The sequence below is a fragment of the Athene cunicularia genome, assembly GCF_003259725.1.
Source record: "Athene cunicularia isolate RWA chromosome 4 unlocalized genomic scaffold, athCun1 chr4_part3, whole genome shotgun sequence".
NCBI classification, from domain to species: domain Eukaryota; kingdom Metazoa; phylum Chordata; class Aves; order Strigiformes; family Strigidae; genus Athene; species Athene cunicularia.
In genome coordinates, this window is record NW_020799100.1 from 3,257,297 (window position 1) to 3,280,039 (window position 22,743).

Sequence of the window (22,743 nt, forward strand, 5' to 3'; positions counted from 1 at the left end):
TGCAGTCCATATCTGTTATAAATAATGACCATAGAAACTCTGTAGCTCTGGGATATGCCAGTTTGTACTTAAAACTTTTTAAAATATCAGCAACGAATAAAAAATTTCTGTTAGCATGAGGAATATAACAGAAAAGCCAGTTTATACCAGTAAGTTGCTGCTGCTTAGAGCTGGCTGTATTATGAGAGCTGGCTTTTTTGTCATTATTAAATGGCTAGGTCCCATCCAACCCTCATTGAATTCACTGGGAAAATTGCCATTAGCATCAGTTGAAGTTGAACCTATGCCCTTAGAAAGTATCAGCAATGCTGATGAACTTTGTGCTGCTTTGGTTAAATTATTTTGTCATACTTTATACTCTGTTTATAATTGAGGAATAAACATTATATGTTTGCTGAAGACATGAGCAGTATTTGTTACAGATTATCTTCCTCACTAGAAGCCAATGATGATGATAATCTACTGACCTGCTGACTCTGAATCTGTTTAGGAGAAACAAGTACAAAATATTACTATTTTTTCCTAAGCTGTGTGTATCAGGGACCTTGTTGCTGTGAGGCCTTTTAAGGTCTAGTAGAAGAAGGCTTAAGATTTGTAGTGTGAAACATTCGAGGTTCTTTTCCAGGCTGATGACCATTAAGTCTCATGAAGCTACAAAATCACTGAATCTCTTGCAATTTGCTAGTGCCCAGGATGGGCAATATATTTCACAACAGCACTGAAAAAGGGATGCATGTTTACTTGAATCTGAAACAAGAGCACCTTGCATTTATTTGATCGTGTCTTTCCTTTCCAGAGATAGTACTACAACAAATGGAGGCAATTATATAGGGTTTCAATTGAGAGAAGAATAATTTATTGGGAAGATAATTTCTCTAGCCAAAGAGTGTCCTAAATAGCAATCAGTTAAATTATATGAGGCTTACAGTACTATTTTTCTGGGCAGTGGGGTCTCTGAATCAGCCTGTGTGTGTGCACTGCACACAGAGACCTGTGTGCACTTCTCCTGTCTAAAAACTAATGAATGACATAGTCATCCTACTGAATTCTTAATTCTCCTGTGGTGGTATTCTTCAGCACATGTTAAGTTTAAGAACGTGTGGTTAAAGAGCTGCACAGCGTGTGAAAACGCTCAAGGGAGTAGAGGTGCCTGTTAGTAAATGAATGTATTTATTAGAGCTGTAGGGGTAGCATGGAAGCACTTCTGTGATAAAATACTCAAGCAGTTGAGTCTTCCGATTCATCTGTCTCCAAAAGGTTGTGTTAATCAATGATTGTTTTCTCATGTGTTTTAAAAGGCTAGATTTATTTCTGTTAGCTGTCTATTGCAGATCATTGCCAAAATATTAAATATGTGGACTCTGTTTTTCAGGAAGCATCCTACAGGTGCTCAGGAAAGTTCTCAGTAGCAATATTAAACAAAAATTTTAATTATAAATATTTAAAAAAAAAAAAAAAAAAGTAAAGACAAAAGTAGAGTTCCAAAATTATTTTCAGCTCAGATATAAGAATGCAATCTGTACACATTAAGTGATAATAAAGATTTCTGTGTTTCTATATATTAAAATACATTTTAATCTTTGAGAATAGTACATGTAAAAAAAGAAGCTTGGGCATTTTCAATAAATTTGTCATAATTCGAGGTAGCCAGGTGAAGGAAGAACAGACTGTACAAACATTGTTAGAAGATCATTAATTGCATCAAATTAGTGTTATGCCTCGGGAGTAATATATGTACAAATACACACTTTGTAGCAGTACTATGCCATGTTTGTTGTTGATCTGTATAAAGAATAATGCACAGCATGCAATCACACACAAGTATATTCATCTGTAACACATTAATACATAGAATGCTAGTGCTGATGGGCATGTGAAATATGATGGCAGCTAGGAAGCCATTAGGAGATACGCTGTGAGATATGTTTGAATTATAGTATATACTTTGGCAAAGACTTAATGGATTCATTGCCACCAGTGGATTTTGAAAAAACTTCAAATCCCAGGAGAGATCAGCAGAATTAAAAAAAAAAATTAAAAAAAAAATAAATTAGAAAATAAGAAACTGTCATACCCTGTTAAACTCATAAGGGCAATGCAATCCAGAATTTAGGTTGAAACTCCTTCCCTATTCAACCCCCTTGTAGTAATCAGAATCCCCTTACAGTCACAGCACATTACCCACCTAATAAAGCTTCCTACTCCAGCTCCTGTGTCCTGAATATCATTCATTTGATGCCAAAACCGCTCAATTATTTTACATTTATGTAAGTTTGTTACAGTTTATCAGTGGTTTAGTGTAAGTCATAAATAGAATACCGGTTTCCAGGTGTTTCTGGGAAGTTGATATCAATGCCTTAATGTGTGTTCATTTATTAAAAGAAAAAAAAAAATGACAACAAAAATAACCCCATGATGTTATCTTAACTAGCTCTTTTATTTATGTAGCAGATGTTTACTCTTGGAAATATCACGTGTTGGAAAGTTATGTGACTGATATTCTAATGACTTTATCTTTTAATGTCCTTTTGGAGCTGCAATTATAACCATTTTTCTCTTTAGTTTTCCTTTTTTTTCCTTCTCTCTTTTCCTTCAGTTTTGCTTTTGTTTCTCATACTGCAAATTTGAACTGACAAGAAGGCTGTAATAGGACTCCAAAACATACCTTGAACACACATTGTTAACCAAATTACAATCACTGATGTCATTTACACATGTTGCTTTTCAAAGGATGAACATGTTCATTTAATTTGCTTTTTAAATATCCATAACAGTGTCCCCAAGCATTTTAATAAAACAGAAACAGTTAATTATTGCCGAATAAGGATATCCAAATATAGTGGTCTGCGGCATGCATTTAAATATATCTGACAGCACTTCTCTCTTGAAGAGAAAATTGTCTAAATTGCCAGTTATTATAATTTTTAATAAATAAGTCTTATCTTGACTCTGTTTCTCTCTTTCCTTCCCACCCCTCTGCAATACTGTTCAACCACCATACTTTCAGTGGGACCATTTCTATTACAGAGTGATTGAGCTCTGATTTACACATCAATTACCCAACTTCATGGAGATTTTCATGCTCCCCTAGCTGACATCAATGAAGCATAACTGCGTAAGCGCTTTATTTCATCCCAGTTTTTGATAACTCAGACTGATAACTAATCATATTGAAAGACAATGTGCTATGATACAGGAAACAATAAATGCTCCCCTTTGAAACCTCATCTATTCTTTATACACTTACTATTCAGGAGCTTATCTCTGTCATCCATTCCTCCAGAATCGTTCCTTCCAAATTCACATTAAGGAAATGTTTGGGGCTGCATAATTCCAAAAAGAGGGGGAAATTCAGTGAAAATAACATTTTCTAGGTACTTGGTGTGTGGGGGAAATAACTAAAAAGAAGGAAGAATATGACAAATATAAGCCAAACCGTTAGCCTCCTAGCTTAAATTTCCATAAATTGCCCAGGGGTATCTTGGGTGTTATTTTGTTCGGAGGCTTTAATCTTCTGTATTCTCTATCAAATATGCTACAGGAATGGCATTGTTTTTAATGCAAATTGTTAAGAGATTTAGCTCATGTGGATAGATAACCAGTGACCATCTCAAGTGTTTCTCTACAGAACTGTTGAACATCAAAGACAGAATATTCTATATTTTAAAATAAATCATTTATCTTGAAGTGCAGTGATAGATACATTCTGTCCTAGATACTTTCAGTAACTATTCATGCTATGAAGAAGAACAAAACATTGAAGTAAATGTTAAATATGAGAGATAGTGAGAGGTTGTAAAGCTGTTCTATCATAGCTTGATTGGTCTCTGTCAAGTAGTAAAATTACCAGGACAAAGGTGCAAGTTCAATGGTGATAAATAGAGGAAGAAGAATTGTGTTGTTTTAAGTGTGGTGCTGCTTATGATGTTTATCATTATGTGAAACAAAGACTTCAGATGAGCAGGGAAGATATGGTGAATTGGCCATATATCTGCTTAAAGATCAGGTATTGAAATTCCCCTCATTTATTGAATACATTGTAAGACCTGCAATGAAATTTAAGGCCTGCTTTTTTTTTTTTTTTTTTTTTTTTTTTCTTCTTTTGGAATAAATGTGTTGAAATACCAGAGTGTATACTAGGAGAATCTGGATATACCAAGGAAGCCTGTTCTCCTTCCCTTGTACAGTATTGTGCTACACTGCTTTTACATTAAATCAATGGAGTTATGGTGAGATAAATCTGGAGTTATGTAGAGGTACATTTCCATTGTAATGTATTTGCTAGAAGTAGTCTTTTACCTAGTTTGATTATCGGGTGAAATGCTTTTCACCTTACATTTTTATTCACGTGGAAAAAGAATTGCCCTGATGTGGAAAAGCAAGCATGGGAATATTTACTTTGACCTGAGTTGGATTTCTCATGCGAGTCAAATATGTTCATGAGTGGTTTTTGATTTGGGATGTTTAATACCTTGTGCAGGCATATGAGTTAGATTTCAAGAAAACCCAGTTTCTGAATTTACCTCACCAACTTCCTGAGTGCTTGTAGCAGAGCAATGATTCTGTCCCAAAGTCAGAACTATGAAGAAATAACCTTGGGAAAGGACTTTCAGTTCTCAAATTTATATAATTTTATATCTACTGTGTCTTAGTTTAGAAGCTTGTGTTTATTTCTTGTTTCCACAAATGACAAATATTTCCGTTTGAGAGCTCCTTTCATCATTTAGGCATATCCAATATTTTAAGGGGGGGTGGAACTAGTACAGGGGGATATTTGATTTTATCATAGTGTGCATTTTTGTGTATTCAGACATGTTATTAAGAACAGCAACTCCTTCCCTAATTTGTGGATAAATGCTGTTTTTCTTGAATGTTGTTCATTTATCCTCGTGGATGTAGTCTGTCACTACTATAAAGCCTCTCCGCTCCAGCTTTTTTATTGATTCTTTCCCTATTGGGAATCAACAGAGTAGTGCTCTGTTCTCATTCATGAGTCTTCTGCAACATTAGGTATTTGATCATTTTTTTTTCTCTTCTATTCTTTCTTGATATCACAGTGATAACTTCTTCAGACTTGTCTGGTCTGACTTCTTTCTTCTACTCTTTCTCCTGTCTTTCAGGCTCTTGTCTGCCTTGCTTAGTCTTCCGTGCTTTGGGAGACTATTTCTGTGGCTTTAGTTAGCACATCTTTGAAAATAAACCCCAAGTGCCAGGTCTCAGCCTTTAGCTATTGGTCTTATTTCTTCAGCTTTTCTTTAACTCTTCCCTCTAACCTCTTGCTCTGTTGCAGTATGTCCTAAAGTGGTTTTTTTCTTTTCCCACCAGCTCTTTTGCACCACATCCTGTCCCTTTCACCACAGATGATTGCACTGTCCTGTCCAGTGCCCCAAATTTTATTCCTCTTTAATTCTCTTTGTAGACAGCATGTCTGGCTTTCATCTCTTATTTCCAGATCCTCATTTTTAGTTACCAATCCAAAACCTACGTGCATGTCTGTTACCTTTTGCTTTGATATAACCTCCTCCTGCCTCATCCACCTTCTCCATTCTCAGCTTGATCCAGATTGTCCCCACAGCCATCATGGGCCACAGCGGGTGTAAAGGGTGCAGCTCCACAGGCCTTGCTGACACTCTGCAGATTCATACAGGCTGAACACCTGGCCTGTCAGAGTGCATCAGCTCACCGCTGCCCTTAGGGTGTCCGTAGCTGAGAAGAATGACAAATGGATGTATGCTGGTCTGATTTTAAAGGATTAAGTATCAAATGATGTTATTCAAAATGAGTTTGCAGCCTGCCTCAGTGTTAAACATACCAAAATGATAATACAGTTATGGTTAATATTCATTCTGCCATATCTAGCACACTGGTATTTTGTAGATCAGTGGTCTCATGTGCTCTTGTAGAGTACTTATTGCTCACTGTCCCTGATCTTCTCAGATTTACGTACAGACTTCCCCATTCAAATTCAATTATTAATCTAATAAGTGGTAACAAAACAATAAACCTCATGTATTTAAACTACATTGTCACGTAATAGCTGTGTCTAGGGAACTGGACCTCTCTCAGATACAGGGAGTGTCGTGGCCTGCAGCTTTTTTTTTTTTTTTTTTTTTTTTTTTTTTTTCCCCAAAGTGTTTGCAGAAGTTGTGATTTCCTACTCTCCTGACTTTAGAGGAATCATGAAGTATTTCTCATACTAATGAGACAGACTGAACTCTGGTGTTCCTCATGGTATCTGACTATAGTTTTCACTGACACCTTCACCACTAATCACGTATCTGTATTTCACAGAACATTAGTTAAGCTAACTATTAAACATAAGTCCCCGAGATTGCATTGTGGCTGCATTAAGAGTTTCTGGAGAGCATCCCCTTAGGTTCTCAGTGCGCTGCAGCCTTAAGATCTAATCAGCATCCCTGTTTGGATTACAAGGAACCCAAAGAAGTTGTTATCCTAATCTGTGTATGATCTTATAATATTTGACTTTCCGCAGCCACAATCAGCGCCCTGTCAAGTATTCCCATAGCAAAAGTACATTTGCAGAAAAATAAGCCAAGTAATTGACCTGGCAGGATGAGTAACCACTTCCTTTTGAATAGATACTTTGTACACTTAAGGCTGCCATTGACTGTGTGAGTGGAAAGTTCAAAATGAACCTCTTTTTTTGTTGTTGTTGCTCTCACAAGAGAATATATGAGACAGAGATTTGGATTGATGCAAAGGTAGGAATTCACAGGGCTTTGCTTGTGTTGTAAAATGGATGCTCGCAGTTTAGTAGTCTGTAAACATCACTGAGGTCCCGGGCATGAGATGTGCCTTTGTGCTCATCTCTTGGGTGAGTGGAATATTTCATAAACACAGGCTCTAAAAGAGAAATACATCACTAAGTCATATTGGAAAATGCTGGTTTTTCAACCTTTCACTGTTAACACTGCAAATACTGTCTTAGCTTAAGTTAATGGCTTTTAAAGTGATTTTGCCATTTTGAATTACTGCTGTTATCCCCATCTTTGAATTTGTGGTTTTGTAATGTGTCACAAGACATACCTAAATAGTTTTAGAGCCTTTGCTGCTTTTTCTCAGATCAGATAGATCATAATGCTTCATTTGGTTCCCTAAATACTTTGTATACTTGAGACCAGAGCCAGCTCCTAGATAATGAAGTGCTGGAACCTCACATGAAGGGTGAGATCTGTTCTGTGCTGTAATCTGTGATTCTGTGATCTGTGTGTTCAGTGGCCAGATTCAGTTTGATTTGAATGGGCCCAGGATTTCACTCTGAAACTCCAGGCCAAGGTTTCCTTTGGGAAGCTATAAAACACAGCTCTAACTTTCATGAATAATTCCTTCTGAAGTGAATGCTGGCAGTGCCAGGGATAGGACTGCTTCCATAAGCAAAGATTACTTATGGAGTATATAAAATCCTGTTTACACTAGATCCACTCTGCTGATGTCAAGACTAGGCTTATAACTTCATAATAATCTGATCTTGCTGCAAGAGTCACACAGTCTGGGTCAAACTGTCATCAAAGTCGCTGGAAAGGCTTCCCATGAGGGGGCTGAATACGACATGTTCCTACTGTTCCTAGGCTGGGCTAAAGCAGCCCGTGACTCCAGAAGACTTGTGGGGAAAGATGAAATCAACCTTGTCCTCATCTTCATGTACCAGATCAGGAAACAGTTTGTACATACTTATTCCCATACCTGTGGATTTTAATCTTGATTTAGACCACAAAAGGAAGGGAGACTTATGCCCCCCTTCACTTTTTAGTGAACAAGTCGCTTGTGGTTTGCAGTATTATGTCAGCAACATGATCACGTAGAGTGTAGTAAAGTGACTGTTGCTTACAACAGTTTCCTTTCTGTCTCCCTCAGGAAACCAGCAAATAGTACTATAGCTCCTGCAAAAATACCAAGAATTATTATAACAATGTTCTGGAGCTTGATGTTGGTGCCAGTGATGTCACTATATCAGGAGGTGTTATAAATAAATAAAATGTGGCATCTTTTCAGCCTTCTAACTTGCAAAAGGAAAATGTAGATGGAAATCATTCATCTGGGCCTATGTAGGTGGCTTTTCATTCAGTTTATGAGCCATACTCAAGCCTTATTCAGTCTAAGCCTGAATGATCTCGAATTGCTTCAACCAATTATTAATTCATTTTTTATTTAGGGATCTCATTGTGGCATTAGTCTTTCTTTTTTCTTTCCTTCCCTGTACAAAAGCAAGTATATGAGTGTAAGGAGACATGGAGTCATCAGGCAACAGACATATGCTTTCCTGTGCTCTCTGCAGGGCTTGCAGGTTCAAACACAACCTGCCTGAATCATAAGAACTTTAATTGAGTAGATAAAGAGGTCCTCATAATTATAAACTGCAGTAGGTATAACAAGAGGCTAAATACATAGCTGTGGTTTTAATTAGCTGGTGCTTCAAATTAGTAATTGTGGTTTCACTCAGAAATCAGTGACTTTATACACTGTTAAAGCCTCATCACTGTGCAGTTCATTCCTCATTATATCTCTCGGTGTGAAGCTTTCAATACAACATCATGCTGAGCTAAAAAGGCAAAAGTTGTAGATATTTGGTTATCTTCCAAGTGCAGTGGAGCTCTATGGAGATTTAATTCATTCTCGCCAGAAAGAGAAGAATTAACTGTTCTTTGTTACATATGCAGTACGTATGTTTGTATGTATGTATTTGCACATAGAGGGTGCATGGGTGTGTGCATGCATGTCCGGAGGCTATCAGGGAAATACTGCTTACAGTAGATAACATCAGTTCGTACACTGAATCTGCTAATCAAATCGCAATCTGGAATTTGGTAGCTAATTAACTGACACAAAGCAGAGCCAAAAGCCTCATAACAAATCAAATATGGGTTGAAAGCACAGAAGTGTCCCTTAATGCTTGTCACATGAGAGGTTGTCAGTGCAAGTTGAAGCATGCATCTTTTGCTTTCCTCTTTCCAATTTTTCCCTCTCCTTCAGGGTTTTAATTCTATCTTTTCCTTCGGAGGAGCAGGAGGTAGTTTGCAAAGCCAAGAGCCCAAAGTACTTCAGTGCTATTCGGGGGAGAAGTGAATGTGGTCTCTCGGATTGTCATGTAGGTCTGGCAGGTGCACAGAGTGAGCTGACATACAGATAAGTGCCACTCGCCATTGCTACACTGAGGCACTAGATCCCTTTCTGTTTGTTTGTTTGTGTATAGAATTATCTTGGACTGGAATCAAGCATCCCAAAGTCTCTTCTGGGAGCTTGCTACAAAAACACTTTTTAAAACCCCCTTGACCCCCACAGTGAAGTCATACATAAATTTTAACAAATACATGGTTCAGAATTAGATGGTCTAAACTACACGAGGCTGAACTGGAGCACTGGGATGGATGGAGACAGGTGTTACACGGTTAAATGGTTTTGAAGGTGTTGCTCTGCTTCCTTTACTTCACATCTGCCTCCTCTGCACAGACACCTTTGTGGGCACACGTGTGTACGTTTGTGTGTGTGTGTGCATGCGTATGTATTTTACAGACTGTTCAGACAAATGCGTCAACATGTATTTTATTCTTCTGCATAATACTCTTTTAATTTGAAAAGAATATTTTTGTCTGTTTTTCATTTTAGAAGTGTACTGACAGTCCTACTGTCCAATTTCTAGTATTATTGATTCTGAATTTAAGTTTGGGAAAGTTATTCAATGGCTGCTTTTTGCTTTGAGAATTGTCCTCAGGAGTTGCATCATTTCTGATGTTTTACTGCTCTTACTGATAGCAAAGAACAGGTAGCTAAATTATGGGGAAAATAATGTGTTGTCTTTCTTTGTTTCTCTGTTCTTCAGTCACTATGAGCAAGACCGGAGCGCACTTAAGCGGAAAGAGTGGGAGAGAAGAAACCAGGAAGTCCAGCAAGATGAAGATCTCTTTGCTTCAGGTTTTAACCTCTTTGGGGAACCCTACAAGGTAAATTGCACTGTTATGCTTTACATTTTCAGAATATTTCTTTTACCTGAATATATTTTACAAATACAAATAAAACTTCTCATCACCTGTAAGAAATGAAAGTGTCACATCTGCCTTGGTACTTATACTCTTGAATATGCTGATTATCTAAGTCAGCATATGGCAGCAGAGCAAACTGAATTCACTGCCCAACACTGCATAGTAGCATTGACAGAATCAGGAGTTTTGGTTACTGTCCAGTTCAAGATTTCTTCCTCTAAACACACAGCAAAGTCCTGTAATAGAAATATGTGCAGCTGATATCTCTACAAGTGTGTTCATACCTACAAAGCTAGCAGTTCTTAGTCCTTTTATTTTTAAGACGAAAATATACCTGAGTTGTTAAAACTAATGTCCTCTCGATAGATAATGAGTCCATAAGCTTTCTTGTGCAATCATAACCCATCCAAAGAAGTCTTTTGGGAGACTGTCTGAATCTTTGGGGAGCATAACAAGGGTGTGAAAGGGACTTATGACAAGTCTTATTCTCTCTAAGAAGCTTTGCTGCCTGAGATTTTCATCACCAAGGGATGTCCCCCTTTATGATTTCTGCTGCTTTGATTTTCAGTAAGACATTCCCTGAAGAATTCATCAGAATGTAAATTTCCATATCTCTTTCTCCTCCCAATCAGTGACATCCATTGAAAGGCCACCACTTCATCTTTCCATTTTACATTGTTAGCAGCTGTAGGGAGGATGAGGGCTCTTTGAAAATTGCCCGAAAAGGAGGAGGAAAGACTGGCATTATTATCAAATGGTGTCTAATAATTATAGACTGGGAGAGTGTGACAGATAACACTCAACTCCTAGCTGTACTTTGGCTCAGGCTGACTAGGGAGCAACAGGCCTCACGTCCTTGGGATGAACTTGCACGCTGGAAAGCCCCTGGCTCACGTACAAGGGAGCGAGGGCGTCTTGAAAAGTATTTCAAAAGGTGGTTTTGAAACTCAGAAGTGCAAGATAACCGAAGTACAGAACAAGATATCAGAGCTAAAATGAAGACATCATGTCTGTATTATTGACTAGCAGCCAAGTGCTTCACCCTATAAATATTACCATTAGGATGGGCCCAATTTGAGCTCTCCCTGAATTGCAGCTGTTCTGCACACCAGGTGACTCTCCCCTTGAGCCAGGATGCCTCTCAAGGGTAGAGATTCCTTACCTGAGACTAAAACATCCATCCTTACCCACAGCAGAGAGATCCCTTACCCATGACAGATCCTCGGTAAGTGACTGATAGGATGCTGAATTGATACGGTGTAACATTACTAATCCATGTAGCTACTCAATATTATTGTGAATATTGTATGGATAATTCCATTAGACATAAACCGTTGACCAAGTTGGAAACTAAGATTGGATCCAGCTCTACCTAGTCTCCAAAAAAGGTTTAGAAAGCAAGGGGGCCCACTCTGAACCTCGTGACTCAGTGGGAGAGTTCTTACTCTTTGCATCTCTGGTCTCTGTGTGAATCATCCTAACTTGATTCAAACTCAGTTTTCCTTTGTACAGGTCTTCCTTGCCATAATGAATAAGATGAACCTTGCCATCAAACTTATTGAACCTTGTCAGGCCACTGTTAAACTGTGTTAAATTCCATCAAACTTATTGAACTATGCCAAATTATTATTTTACCTCAATAAAGCATATTGCTGCTTTTCTCTTTTGAGTGAGGTGTATTCCACTCATCTGTGACAGAGGCTTACTCAGCCAAATAAGGGCTATGCACTAGGACAGTTTGTTTGTGGGGGCTTTTTGTTTCGTTTTTATAAAAATCTAATCAATGCACTATTTCTGCATTGGACGCATTTTAGCACCTTTATTTATGGGAATAATAACTTTGAGCTGATTTTGTTGAGTCTTCTTGTGCATCATGCAAACAATTTGTTCATGTAACTGGTCATTTGGATTTCAGTAAGTAGACTAATATGCAAATCACTGCTGCATCAGGAACTAAACACTCCTCCTCCAATATCTGTTGTACTATAAGAATAATACTTGATTTTACATCTGTTCAGTGTGCAGGTGTTTGCACCAAGCATATACAGAGCATATTTATTTTCAAAAACTGAACAACTGAAAAGCAAAGAACTACCCTTGTGACTTTACTGAGATTTTTTTTTTTTAATTGCTTTTTACCTGCTTGGCAGAGAAGTTTGTCAGGTCTGTGGGACTGAGCAAAGCATAATGTATTACTAATCTAAAAAAGCAGTGTAATTATAAATTGTTAAAGGTAAAAAATAAGAGGAAATTGCATGCAAAAATAGTTATATCTGTCTTAAATTTGCAAAACAAAGAGAACCAAGACTGAATAGGAAAGCTAGGTCTCGCCTATATTTTACACTATGGAGAAAGGAAAAAAAGGGGCAGTGTTTGACTGGTATTTCCTTTGTAAGTACTGCATTGCTAAGAACCGGCCACAGTACAGTTTCCTAGAACCTAATGAAAGCTGGATCTAACTCTTAGTGGGTGTGTAGCGACTTGTATTCTTAAGCAAGTGTAAAACTAAATTCAGGGTGTTGTTCATGTTTATGCTAAAACAAAATGGAGAGGCCATGAGGTGAGAACAAATGTGCTGCACGTTCAGTTTGAATTCCTCTTCCATTTTGAGATGAACAGACGTTTCTTTGGGGAGGAGATTCAAGGCCTAGTGCACACAACAAGCTGCATCCATCTTGTTTCTCCTGGTTGTTCTCAGTGGGATAAAACACTGCTCAGCAAAGTCAACTGCTGTGGCCTGCGATGAGTATAGGGTCCACATCCTCAGCTGGGCTAGCTCTACTTCTGAGCGTCAGCTCAAGGGATTACTGGTACATTTCTGAAAGATCCGAAGGTGCGAGGTAAGATGGAGACTACAGTGGCAAAGGGAAGGCTGGGAATATCGGGTCTCAGGAAATAGAAAATGTCTCTTTTCCTTTATTCCCAGACCTAGTGTCCTTACTTGTTTATGATGCCTTCCTCATTTGCTTCAACAGTAACCCAGAGGAGGGACTGCTGGAGTAGAGAATACCACCGCTGAACAACTGGCAGCTGTTTTAAGATTTCTCTGAAGTTGGGGGTATTCAAACTTGGTGAAAGGAAGGAGCCCGAATTTTCTCATGGAGCTTACCGACATTGCATATCACAAGATGTGTGGAGTATCTGCCACCATCTATCTTCTCTTTGCTCTAGCTGTTAGAGCATCTTTCTATCCTCTGTCAAATAAACCAGAGGTGATCATGATAGGTTTGGACAAGTGCATGTTTCTACATAGATACTTTGTAGTATATATATGTATACACATATTAAAAAGAGGTATTCCTTTGGGTGTATAAAATACATTTGTACTTGCTTATTAAAAGATAAAAGTGTTCTTTTGAAGCTCTGCTGTCTTGTGGGGAAACAACACCTTTGACAATGTGATGACATGCATCATTATTTTGGGAAGTTCAGCAGTGAGGGCTGTGTTGCCCTTTAATGCAAGCGGGTTGCAGGTCTCGCCTTCAAACTCTGGTGCAACCTGCTAATGCTTGATTTTGCCGAAGTGATCAGAGAAGAGCCTGCAGTGTTACAACAACAGACATTTGAAAAAGCAGTGTCAGAGTTTTCCTGAGAGAAGCTGCAATTTTACTACGGAATTGTTGATACCTTTTAATGTTTTGAATTAGCAAAGTGTTTCAGAGATGAGTATTTTAGAGAAAACAGTAGGAGTATTTTTGTTACTTTTCAAAGGAATTGCCTCAGAAGAGTTCAACTTGAGAAAGAGAACCCAATGGGCAGCATTTCCATTGGGGAGCCTTTGGTGAATGTTAAATCATTTATCTTTTTCAGGTAAAGCCCCTCCATGCTATTCAAGCTTAGCATAAAAAAGATCTCAGCTTCTAATCCGTGGAGGTTAGTTTAACTATGAGGCATGAGAAAGCGAATGAATTACGAAACCTCAAGTTTCATACAAATTTTCACAAAACCCTTGTAAATTGGGCATATAAGTTTGAGTGCATTAGTTCTTTTCTTTGTAAAACTATAATGCAATAGCCAGCTAGCAAATTAGTCTTCCAATGGGACTCTATTACAGATCTTTTTTGGAAGCAATAGAAGCAAATGTAGAAAGGTGTACATTTCCTAAATGAACGAGAGCCTAGAATGAGGGGGAAGGCTACTAGCCATGAGTCATGAACCAGATGTATAATTTATGCCTTAGAATAATCAGAAAATGCTGCATTTCCTTGATGGTAGGAAAACTGTGATTCAACATGCTGTTCAGAAAATAAGATGTACAGAGGTTTCCTTTAAGAAATCAGGCAATTATCCAGAATATGAAGGTAGAAATTGTCCCCAGTCTGAGAGATACGAAGAGCAACCAGAAATTGTGACTGGGTTTTATGTTTGTCTTGCTGGTATCCAGGCTTGTCAAGAATACTCTCCTCACAAGAGCCCTGAATTTTTTTAGGAAATAAAATAAAAACATTAATGTTGTGCTTTATGTCTTAAATGCAGGTAATACACTGTACCATGCACCTGAGCTCATCACCATGTCTGGTCTTAGTTGTGTGCACTTTAGTTTTATTTAAGCATAAACCAAATTACCACACACTTTGACTATGGTTTTTTTGCCTTGCAGTCTGGTCCAAAGGTCATTGAAGGGAGTAATAATCCTTCCGTTGACTTCAATAACTATTGCATATGAGCTTTAGTGCAGTTAAAATATGCTAAGGATGTTTAAATTAATTTAATCTCCATGCTTTTCAGGAAATATGTACTTTTATTAATGCTCCCAGTAAATGATTACAAATAATAATAACTAACATTTATACAGTGCCTTTTATCCCCAGGATGTGAACGTTCTGCATAAAACAGAGTTCATATCAAGCAAAATTATATTTATCATAATGTGACATGTAAAAGAAAATAAGTTGAGAGAATCAGCTACCTCCAACACAGAAATGATTGAAAAGCTCTACATTCAAATTAAAATATTGATTCCCTCTGTGAGGATCTAGACAAGAGCCATTTAATGTGCTGTGATATTGAAGTGTTACAGTGATGATATGCTGTCAGTACTTCTTTCTTTTTTTTTTTTTTTTTTTTTTTTTAAAAAAAAAAAAAAAAAAAAAAAAACCTTTGCTTTCTGGAAAGTCAGCTAAATGCACTGGAAGTGTAGCTGAGCCAAGGTGAAGGTTGGTGGTCAGGCTTTTTTTGATACTTCGTTGTTTCCCATGAGCTATCCCTTAAGGAGTTAAAGTGTTTGGGGAAGAAGGAAACAGAACAAGTATGTAAGTGTTTAGGCTTTGCATCATAATTCCTGCTGGGCCCTTAAGCACAATGGAATCTCCTTGTTTTAAATTTGGGGGTTGAACAGAGAGAGCCTAGTTTTGGCTGCTGCCCAAACAGCTCATTGTGCAACTCAGCTGAAGGAGACTGCTCATATACAAAGAGCTTATTCTTGGCTTAGCTAGAATATAATTTTTGCCACTAAAATGACCAACCTAGGGACTTAGTTAGTGAATAAAAGTGATTCGTGGTTCTCAGTGTGATTCGTGGTTCTCCACAACTGGGGTTATTAACTGTGTCAGTTAGGAGCACTGGCAAAATGTATATAGATGAGAACAGCATTGAACAGTTAATTTTTAAACCACTGCCTCAGTGCAGTGGTAATATATGTTACAATCCGTGAGAATGAGCAAAAGGAAATTTGCATTTATTATCTTCTTTTTCAACATTTTTTTTATGGCGTGTGCAGTACTAAGGGGGAAAAAATCTTTCTGCAATATTCTTCTCATCTCCTGACTAGTTCAGCAGTGGGTAATATAAGCAGATATTTCAGGAGAAATCCATGCATGGATTTCTTTCATCACTCAAACTTCTCCTTAATACTTGAAGATGGGATCAGTGGCATGGTAGTATCCCTTGTCAAGGAATGAAGAGCAACACTCTCTAACCAAGCACAAGATCATAGTGTTGCCTTTTCCCATCTTTATGGTCCGGTGTTAAGGCATGTTTGGAGTGTGGCACTACTTGCTGTATTAAGTGGGGAAAAAAAACAAAACAAAACAAAACAAAAAAAACACCAGCCAAACAAACCTACACATAAGTAAAAGTATAGTTGGTTATATCCTGCAAGTATCAGATATGCTGCAATTTCTTCATTTAATTCCAGACTGTAGAAGTTAACTATCTGCTTGAACAAGGTCTATAGTTTTGCTTTGTTTTTATCCTTTGAGTCTTGTAAAGTAATAAGCATGAGGAACAAGTTCTCTGCTGGCCATTTCAATGGGACATAAAGGTCAGTAAGAAGGCTGGTAGTTTGCATCTCTGTGGGGTGAGTTAGAACACGAAGAGAGAGGAAATTAGTTGCGTAATAATTATAGCTTCCAGCTTATTTGTCCAGCTTTTTACAAGTGAAAGGGAAAAGAAAAAAAAAAAAACAACCAAAACCCAAAACAAAACCAAAAACCTCACTGCATGCTTCAAAAGGAAAAATATAATAGCAGTGCAACACAGATGAGTCAGTATTTATTTAATAATTACTGGAATTCAAAGAAAAGCACGATTCACAAATACAACCAGTCCGCAGACAACGGAAGAATCCCAATACTTAAGAATGTGGCAATCATGTCTATTTATGTTCTATAAGAAAATATTTTTGAATGATCTTTTATTTGAAGCTACTGTAGCATTTTGAGGGGGTAGAAGCTTTTCCTTTTCTAGATTCAGACAGTAGATACCTCAGGTTGAACTGAACCCTCTACAGAAAAGTAATTGAAGTTACACTGGAGTGAAGAGTTTGGTGGTATATGTTTATTACAGACTACCCAGCTTCTATTTATGTCAGGACTATGGGTCAAGGGGCTGATAGAGCAATAACATACTTAAATAAACTGTGTGATTGCAATTCAAATGCTCAGTGGCCAGTAATTGCACGTTCATGTTTTGCACAATATGAAATGTACAAGCCCGACATCTCTGACATAAAACCAGCTTATTTTGCTCCTAACATCCATAACTGATGCAATTTAAACACTTCTCTGAGAGCATATTTAAGAAAATGGGAAGCAGTATATAAGTGTTACTCATGCAAGCCTGTTTCAAGAGGTTCTTTGAACACAGTTATTGATAGGTTTTTCTTACATAACATATGCAAAATGTAATTGAAATTAAATTAAATGTCAGCATGACACCATTAAACAGCTAACATTTGGCATCTTCTAAGACAACTATTCTGAGCGGTAACTTGTAATCAGGAATTTACTCACTCTTTTCCTTTATTTATTTTTGGATATTTTAGACAAATAAAGGCGATGCCCTTGCAAACCGTGTCCAGAACACACTGGGAAACTATGATGAGATGAAGGACCTGTTAACCAACCATTCCAACCAGAGCCACCTTGTAGGAATCCCAAAGAATTCTGTCCCACAGACGCCCATTGACAAAAATGAACAGAACTTCTTCCCAGAACCAAGAAACAGGATGATTCCATCTCATCAGATCAGTGGCCACTCATCGACATCAATGCCTCCGCCTTCTTCATTGTCATCTAATTCTACTTTGCTACACAGTCACCAGAGCAGCAGGAAGTCGAGGACAGACTGGTCACGTGGTGGTCACAACTCTAGTGGGGCCCAGCCAAGCCAATCCAGTAGTCAGCAGAGTCGGACAAAGCACAGCTCTTCTCATGACCAGCCACAGGGCAGGTATGAAGACCTCTATAATTGCCAGAGTGAGCAGCATAAAAGTGGAGGAACTGAGGAAGCAAATTCTATGGCAGCATCTTCCCATTCAAGGAGGCATACTCATTCAAAGTCAGCACCTGGAGAACATACTTACAAAGAAAACAGTCATTCGAAGTCACCCGCAGAGCTTGAGTTTGTAGGTCATGGTCCTGGATCTCCGCTTCCTTCCACTTCTTTGTTATCTGCGAACAATGGTCTTTCGACCCAGAATTTCCCACCAGGACTTCACTGTAAAAACAGCATGGTCCAGCAAAAGCCTACGGCATATGTCAGGCCTATGGACGGTCAGGACCAGGTACCCAATGACTCACCTGAACTGAAACCTCCAGTAGAAATTGAGAGTGGATATGGAAATCAGTCCTTTGGAACACTGCTGGAAGGAAAAGTGAACACACCTAGTTCAAAGAATAAAGTACCAAAGCTCAACATTCCTCCTGTTAGTGAAGTAAGTAGTTTAAAGTATCTTCTCTCTAGTACCGCTTGAGTATTTCATGCACTGAATTTTTTTCTCTGGAAATATGCAGTTCCATTTCCTGGAATTACAGTCTAAAACATTCCTTTTTTTCTAGAATGTGCATGACTACTTTTGGCAAAATTTGTTATGATATTCCCAGTAGCAATATTTAATGACGTTTTAAAAGCACAATTTGGAATACTAACACTGCTAGTTTCTGATGAATATTAAAAGTGTAGATCTCTGTTGGGTGTAATATATTTATACCAGCTAGAATTCTGGACAGAGAACTCTGATGTATCAGTTCATCTGCAGTTTTCACTCGCATTTTCAGTTAGGAGCTAGTTTGATAGAAGGAGTGCTGGTTTAAACTCTAAGGAAAAATGGCAGTGTTCAAATTTCAGTGATACTGAATAGTTCTGCCAGTGAGGAGTTTATTTGCAGAGTTTGCTAAATTCCTGTTGCTTTTAATGGAATTAATGTGGCTTAAGTTCTGAGTAATGCTTATGAAAATGTGTCCCACTAAAGCTCTTATGCATTTTGAAGAGCTCTTAATATTGGGATTCAGTCCCAATCTCTGCTACCAGCAGCTTAAGCTGTTGAATTTTGTATCACTGGTCAGTACAGTAGCCCTGTGAGGAACATTTTAGTTGGTTCATATTCATGTCCTTTTCAAGCACAGATGTGTAATAAGGATACCAACTGAACTATTTATACTCTGTATGCTTTTTCTCTTATTCTAAGTTTCTCTAAAGCAGTAACCTTTGCAAGGTAGGTTTGTACTGTATGTATGAGCAGAATTGCAATATGGGTTTTTCAGTTTTCTGTTTTCCCCCAAATATTTCCCTGCTTGGTAATATTTTTATCCTAGGAATGAGGAGCGATGCATTCTTAAACCACTTTATTGCAAAAGGTCAGCTTTTTCTATTGGAATAATTGTTTCAAGCCAATAATTTGTTTGACTATTTAAAAACTTGACGTTATTTATTAACATTCCAGGCAGCAACAAAGACTGATGTGTTTTGCAGTAGAGCTTGGAATAATTTTCTGGGAACTGCATCTGAAAACAGTAAAAGGCCTATTTATATCAAGTGGAAGCTGAGGGTTGCTTGCAGATGGTGTTTTATTAGAAAATGTATTTGTTAATAAACGTAGCTTTGTACAAGATTACTTTACAGATGTTTCTGTTTATTTTTACCTTAGGTTAAAAATCTGCTGATGTAGATGGCTTCATAGTCTGTTGCGATTTGTCGCTAGCATTGTTTGGCAAGTAAATAATTGCATGCAAAGGAAATAATGACGCTGCAAAAGCAAATACATTTTTTTTACTTTTGCCATCTATTGGCACTTTGAGTCAATGGAGGCATTTTAAAGTGCAGCATTAAACCGAAGTATTTTTGGAAATAGAAAGTACCTTTTGCAACCTGTATCAGCTATTAAGAACGCATTTTTTCTTTAATTTTCGAGTGAAATCCTGACACTGTTGAAATCAGTTGAGTTGTTAGAAGTGTTTTTTGGGCACAGGATTTCACCCACAGTCTTTCTGCATAGCTCTAAGAACCTCTGATATGAACTGTTGTTTTTGGAAAGATTCCTAGTCACACAGATGAAAAATTACATTGTGAATTTGTTGCTATAGCTGCTTCAGTTTATATCCTGTGTAGTGAAAAGTATAGGTGTATAATTAATCTGATTTATGTTCAGATAAATGGTAAACTCTAGGAACTTTAGAAATGAATGCAGATAATAATCTTTAAACAGTCTGCATTATAAGAGCGAACAATAATTTGAAGAGGGAAAGAAAACCCAAAGCTGTGTTAAGGTGACAAATAACTCTGCTTTCTGATACAGAACATATGACAATAGCCAGACTGATGGATCTTTTACAGGCAAATCTCCTCCTGAGTTTGGAGGGTTGGATATTTTTTTTTTTTTTTGCCTGTGTCAGGACTGTGAACTTTGGCCCTCTGTGTTTTTCCACAGATGTGTATCCTGAATTTGATTTACCCTGCGTTCAGCAATAAAACTCCTTCCAATCCAACGTTATAGATAACTGGTTTAGTTTAAGCTTAATCAGAACTGACAGTGCACACCTGTGAAACCCATAACCTTTTCAGAATGACTGCAGCGAGTGGCTCTGTTGTAATCTTTATACAATTGATGTGGAGGCTTATGATCCTTCGGTGGTGCTTATCAATTTATGAACCTTCCCTAGCCACCTAGAGCTGTAGTGATCTGCTTGAAACAATTTTGCTCCTGCTCCACAGGTTTCCATCCCAACATGATTCCAGGTGGCAGTGGTGATCTTCTTCGAACTAGCAGTAGGAGAGTTGGTTTCTTGGGGCATTTCTCCATAATTTGTTCTGTGGCTCTCCTATATCTTTAAGTCCATTTCTTCAAGTTGCTGAGTGTACACGTAGTGATTGCGTACCAAAAGTCTTTCCGTGATTTCTCTCAAAATTTTGCATCCTCTTAAGATGAGGAATTCTGTGAAGAAATAAAATTCCTAGATGATGGTCCTGCAATAATGGCATCTATTAAGCCGTGCAAAATTGGAAAGGAAAAAGACAGCTTTTGCTATCTTAAGGAGGGGGAGGGAAGTAAGTAACCAAATATTTGAACAAGCAGATTTAAAAGATGAGTTCAGACTGATGTAGAAATATGGTCTCATTTATCACAGCTTAATGGAATAGGATGTTGAGTGCCCTGGAAGCATTCTGCCATGTGTAAGGAAGTGATCAATTTTATAACATAATTTGTGTCACTTGAGGTGTTGCTCTAAGAATCTTTGCTTGTTCTCTGGGCCCAATTCTGCCCTCAGAGATGCCCATCCATCTTTCAGCTCCTCTGGAGTGGACAACGTTGTTAATGCCTTGCTGCTGGCATGTCTCCACTGTGCAATGGGCTGTGGTTTAGTGATTTCTGAGTTTGTAGAGATTCATGGTAAGTTCACACAGACTCACCAGACTGGGTCAGAATGCAGTGTTAGCAGCACTTACTAATGGACTAATCCTTGCCTCTGAGTGGATGCTATCGTGTGATTTCCAGACCTTGACTCACCACAAAGAGTGAGTTCAGACCTGTCTGCACCATACATGGCCATTTCTGGTAGAGAAAAAGGAACTGCAGAGCATCGGTAGACTTTTAGTTATGTCCTCTAAGGATTTCTTTATTATTTTATTATCCTTTTGATTTCATTTATCATTCTCCTTTGTATTACTTATCAGTACTGTTTTCTAAGGATGAAGGTAAAACTTTTATGGTCTGGTGCCTTGAGCAAAAGCCAGTGTAACCACTAGGCTGGCCAGCCTCTGAGAATTAGAAATTGTGAAGCAGACCTTTCAGAACTGAGAGGCCCTCAGGCCGTTGTGTGACTCCGGGGGAACATGCAGAAATTCACCAGATATGATGACATAGAATTGGCAACAATGGCTCTGGAGCTAAAATTAATAGAAAAATTGATATAAAGTCTCAAACTGTAAACATTATTGCCTGTTCCTTTCTTTTTAACTCTCATCTCTTTCATCAGTATTTACATATATATTTAAATACATATATATATTCATTTTGAGCTTGTGTTTAACATTTGGTAAATTGTGGCAGGCCTGGGATGTGGTAAAGAACTTTGGTATTATGTAGAATTCCACCTACTTAAATTGTGTGATGGCAGATGATTGTTACCACTCAAAGAGAGCTGCATAGTTAAATCCTATGTATTTCTTCAAAAAAGTAAGGGTTAGAGACCACAATAACAGCTGATCCTCTCTCTGCTGCATTAAAATCCAGACTCTTGATACATGTATGTATATTTAAACCTCTAGGAATCAGATGCTTACAAATTATTTCAAATCGACTAACTCAGCAGGAGATAGCTGGAAGAAAGCCTGTACTTTTCAGTTTGGGCTTGAACACAAATTACTGAGAGTACAGAGTAAAGCGAAGGGTTTTAAGTTCTGTGGGAACATCAGAAGATGTGTTCCTGGAAAATCTTATGTGCAGTTGTCCAGAACAATGCATGGATTTCCAATAAATGTTAAGGGATAGGAAATCAAGGGCAATTGAGATAATGTTTGAATCTCAAGGCAGAGTTTTTAAATCTCACTGCAAAATTGGCCTCACATTCCTACAAAGTAGCAAATGCATGTGTACCAATTTTTTGCAAAAATACAAAGCTAGGAAGAAATCCAAAAGGCCTACAACATCTATGTCACCACCCACTTAAGCAGTGAAAAATGGAGAAGTTTTATTTTCTCTTTACTTCTAGGAAAATATTTTGACGGGTTCAGTATACTGTAAAGTGATAAGCTTCTGTTACGTGTTTCAAATCATTCTGTTATCGCTGCATGTATTGATTAGCTTAGTACTTTCTGAGCTACCTATAAAAAAAGACTGCTCTCTTTCTGCATTAAAGAGCAAGAAAAATTGACAGGTAGATAACCATATTGATTGAACCTAAATAGTAAATGCAAGAGGCTTTATATATGACTTATAAAACTCTATAGGAACCAAAGCGAGTTTAAATTTTTTTTTTAATTAAATGGAAAGTAGATGTCTTTAATTAACCATCCCCCCCCCCCCCCC

The 22,743-nt window shown here is 37.8% G+C and overlaps 1 protein-coding gene across 5 annotated transcripts in view; it reads left to right on the top strand.

Moving 5' to 3' along the window:
* The window catches only part of AFF2 (AF4/FMR2 family member 2), a 292,387-nt gene that overhangs the window by 29,992 nt on the left and 239,652 nt on the right, over window positions 1-22,743 (top strand). For all 5 annotated transcript variants that reach the window (XM_026848360.1, XM_026848361.1, XM_026848362.1 and 2 more), the window contains exons 2-3: window positions 9,839-9,959; window positions 17,263-18,153. In XM_026848360.1, coding sequence (XP_026704161.1) covers window positions 9,839-9,959; window positions 17,263-18,153 — 1,012 coding nt within the window. The remainder of the gene's footprint in view (window positions 1-9,838; window positions 9,960-17,262; window positions 18,154-22,743) is intronic.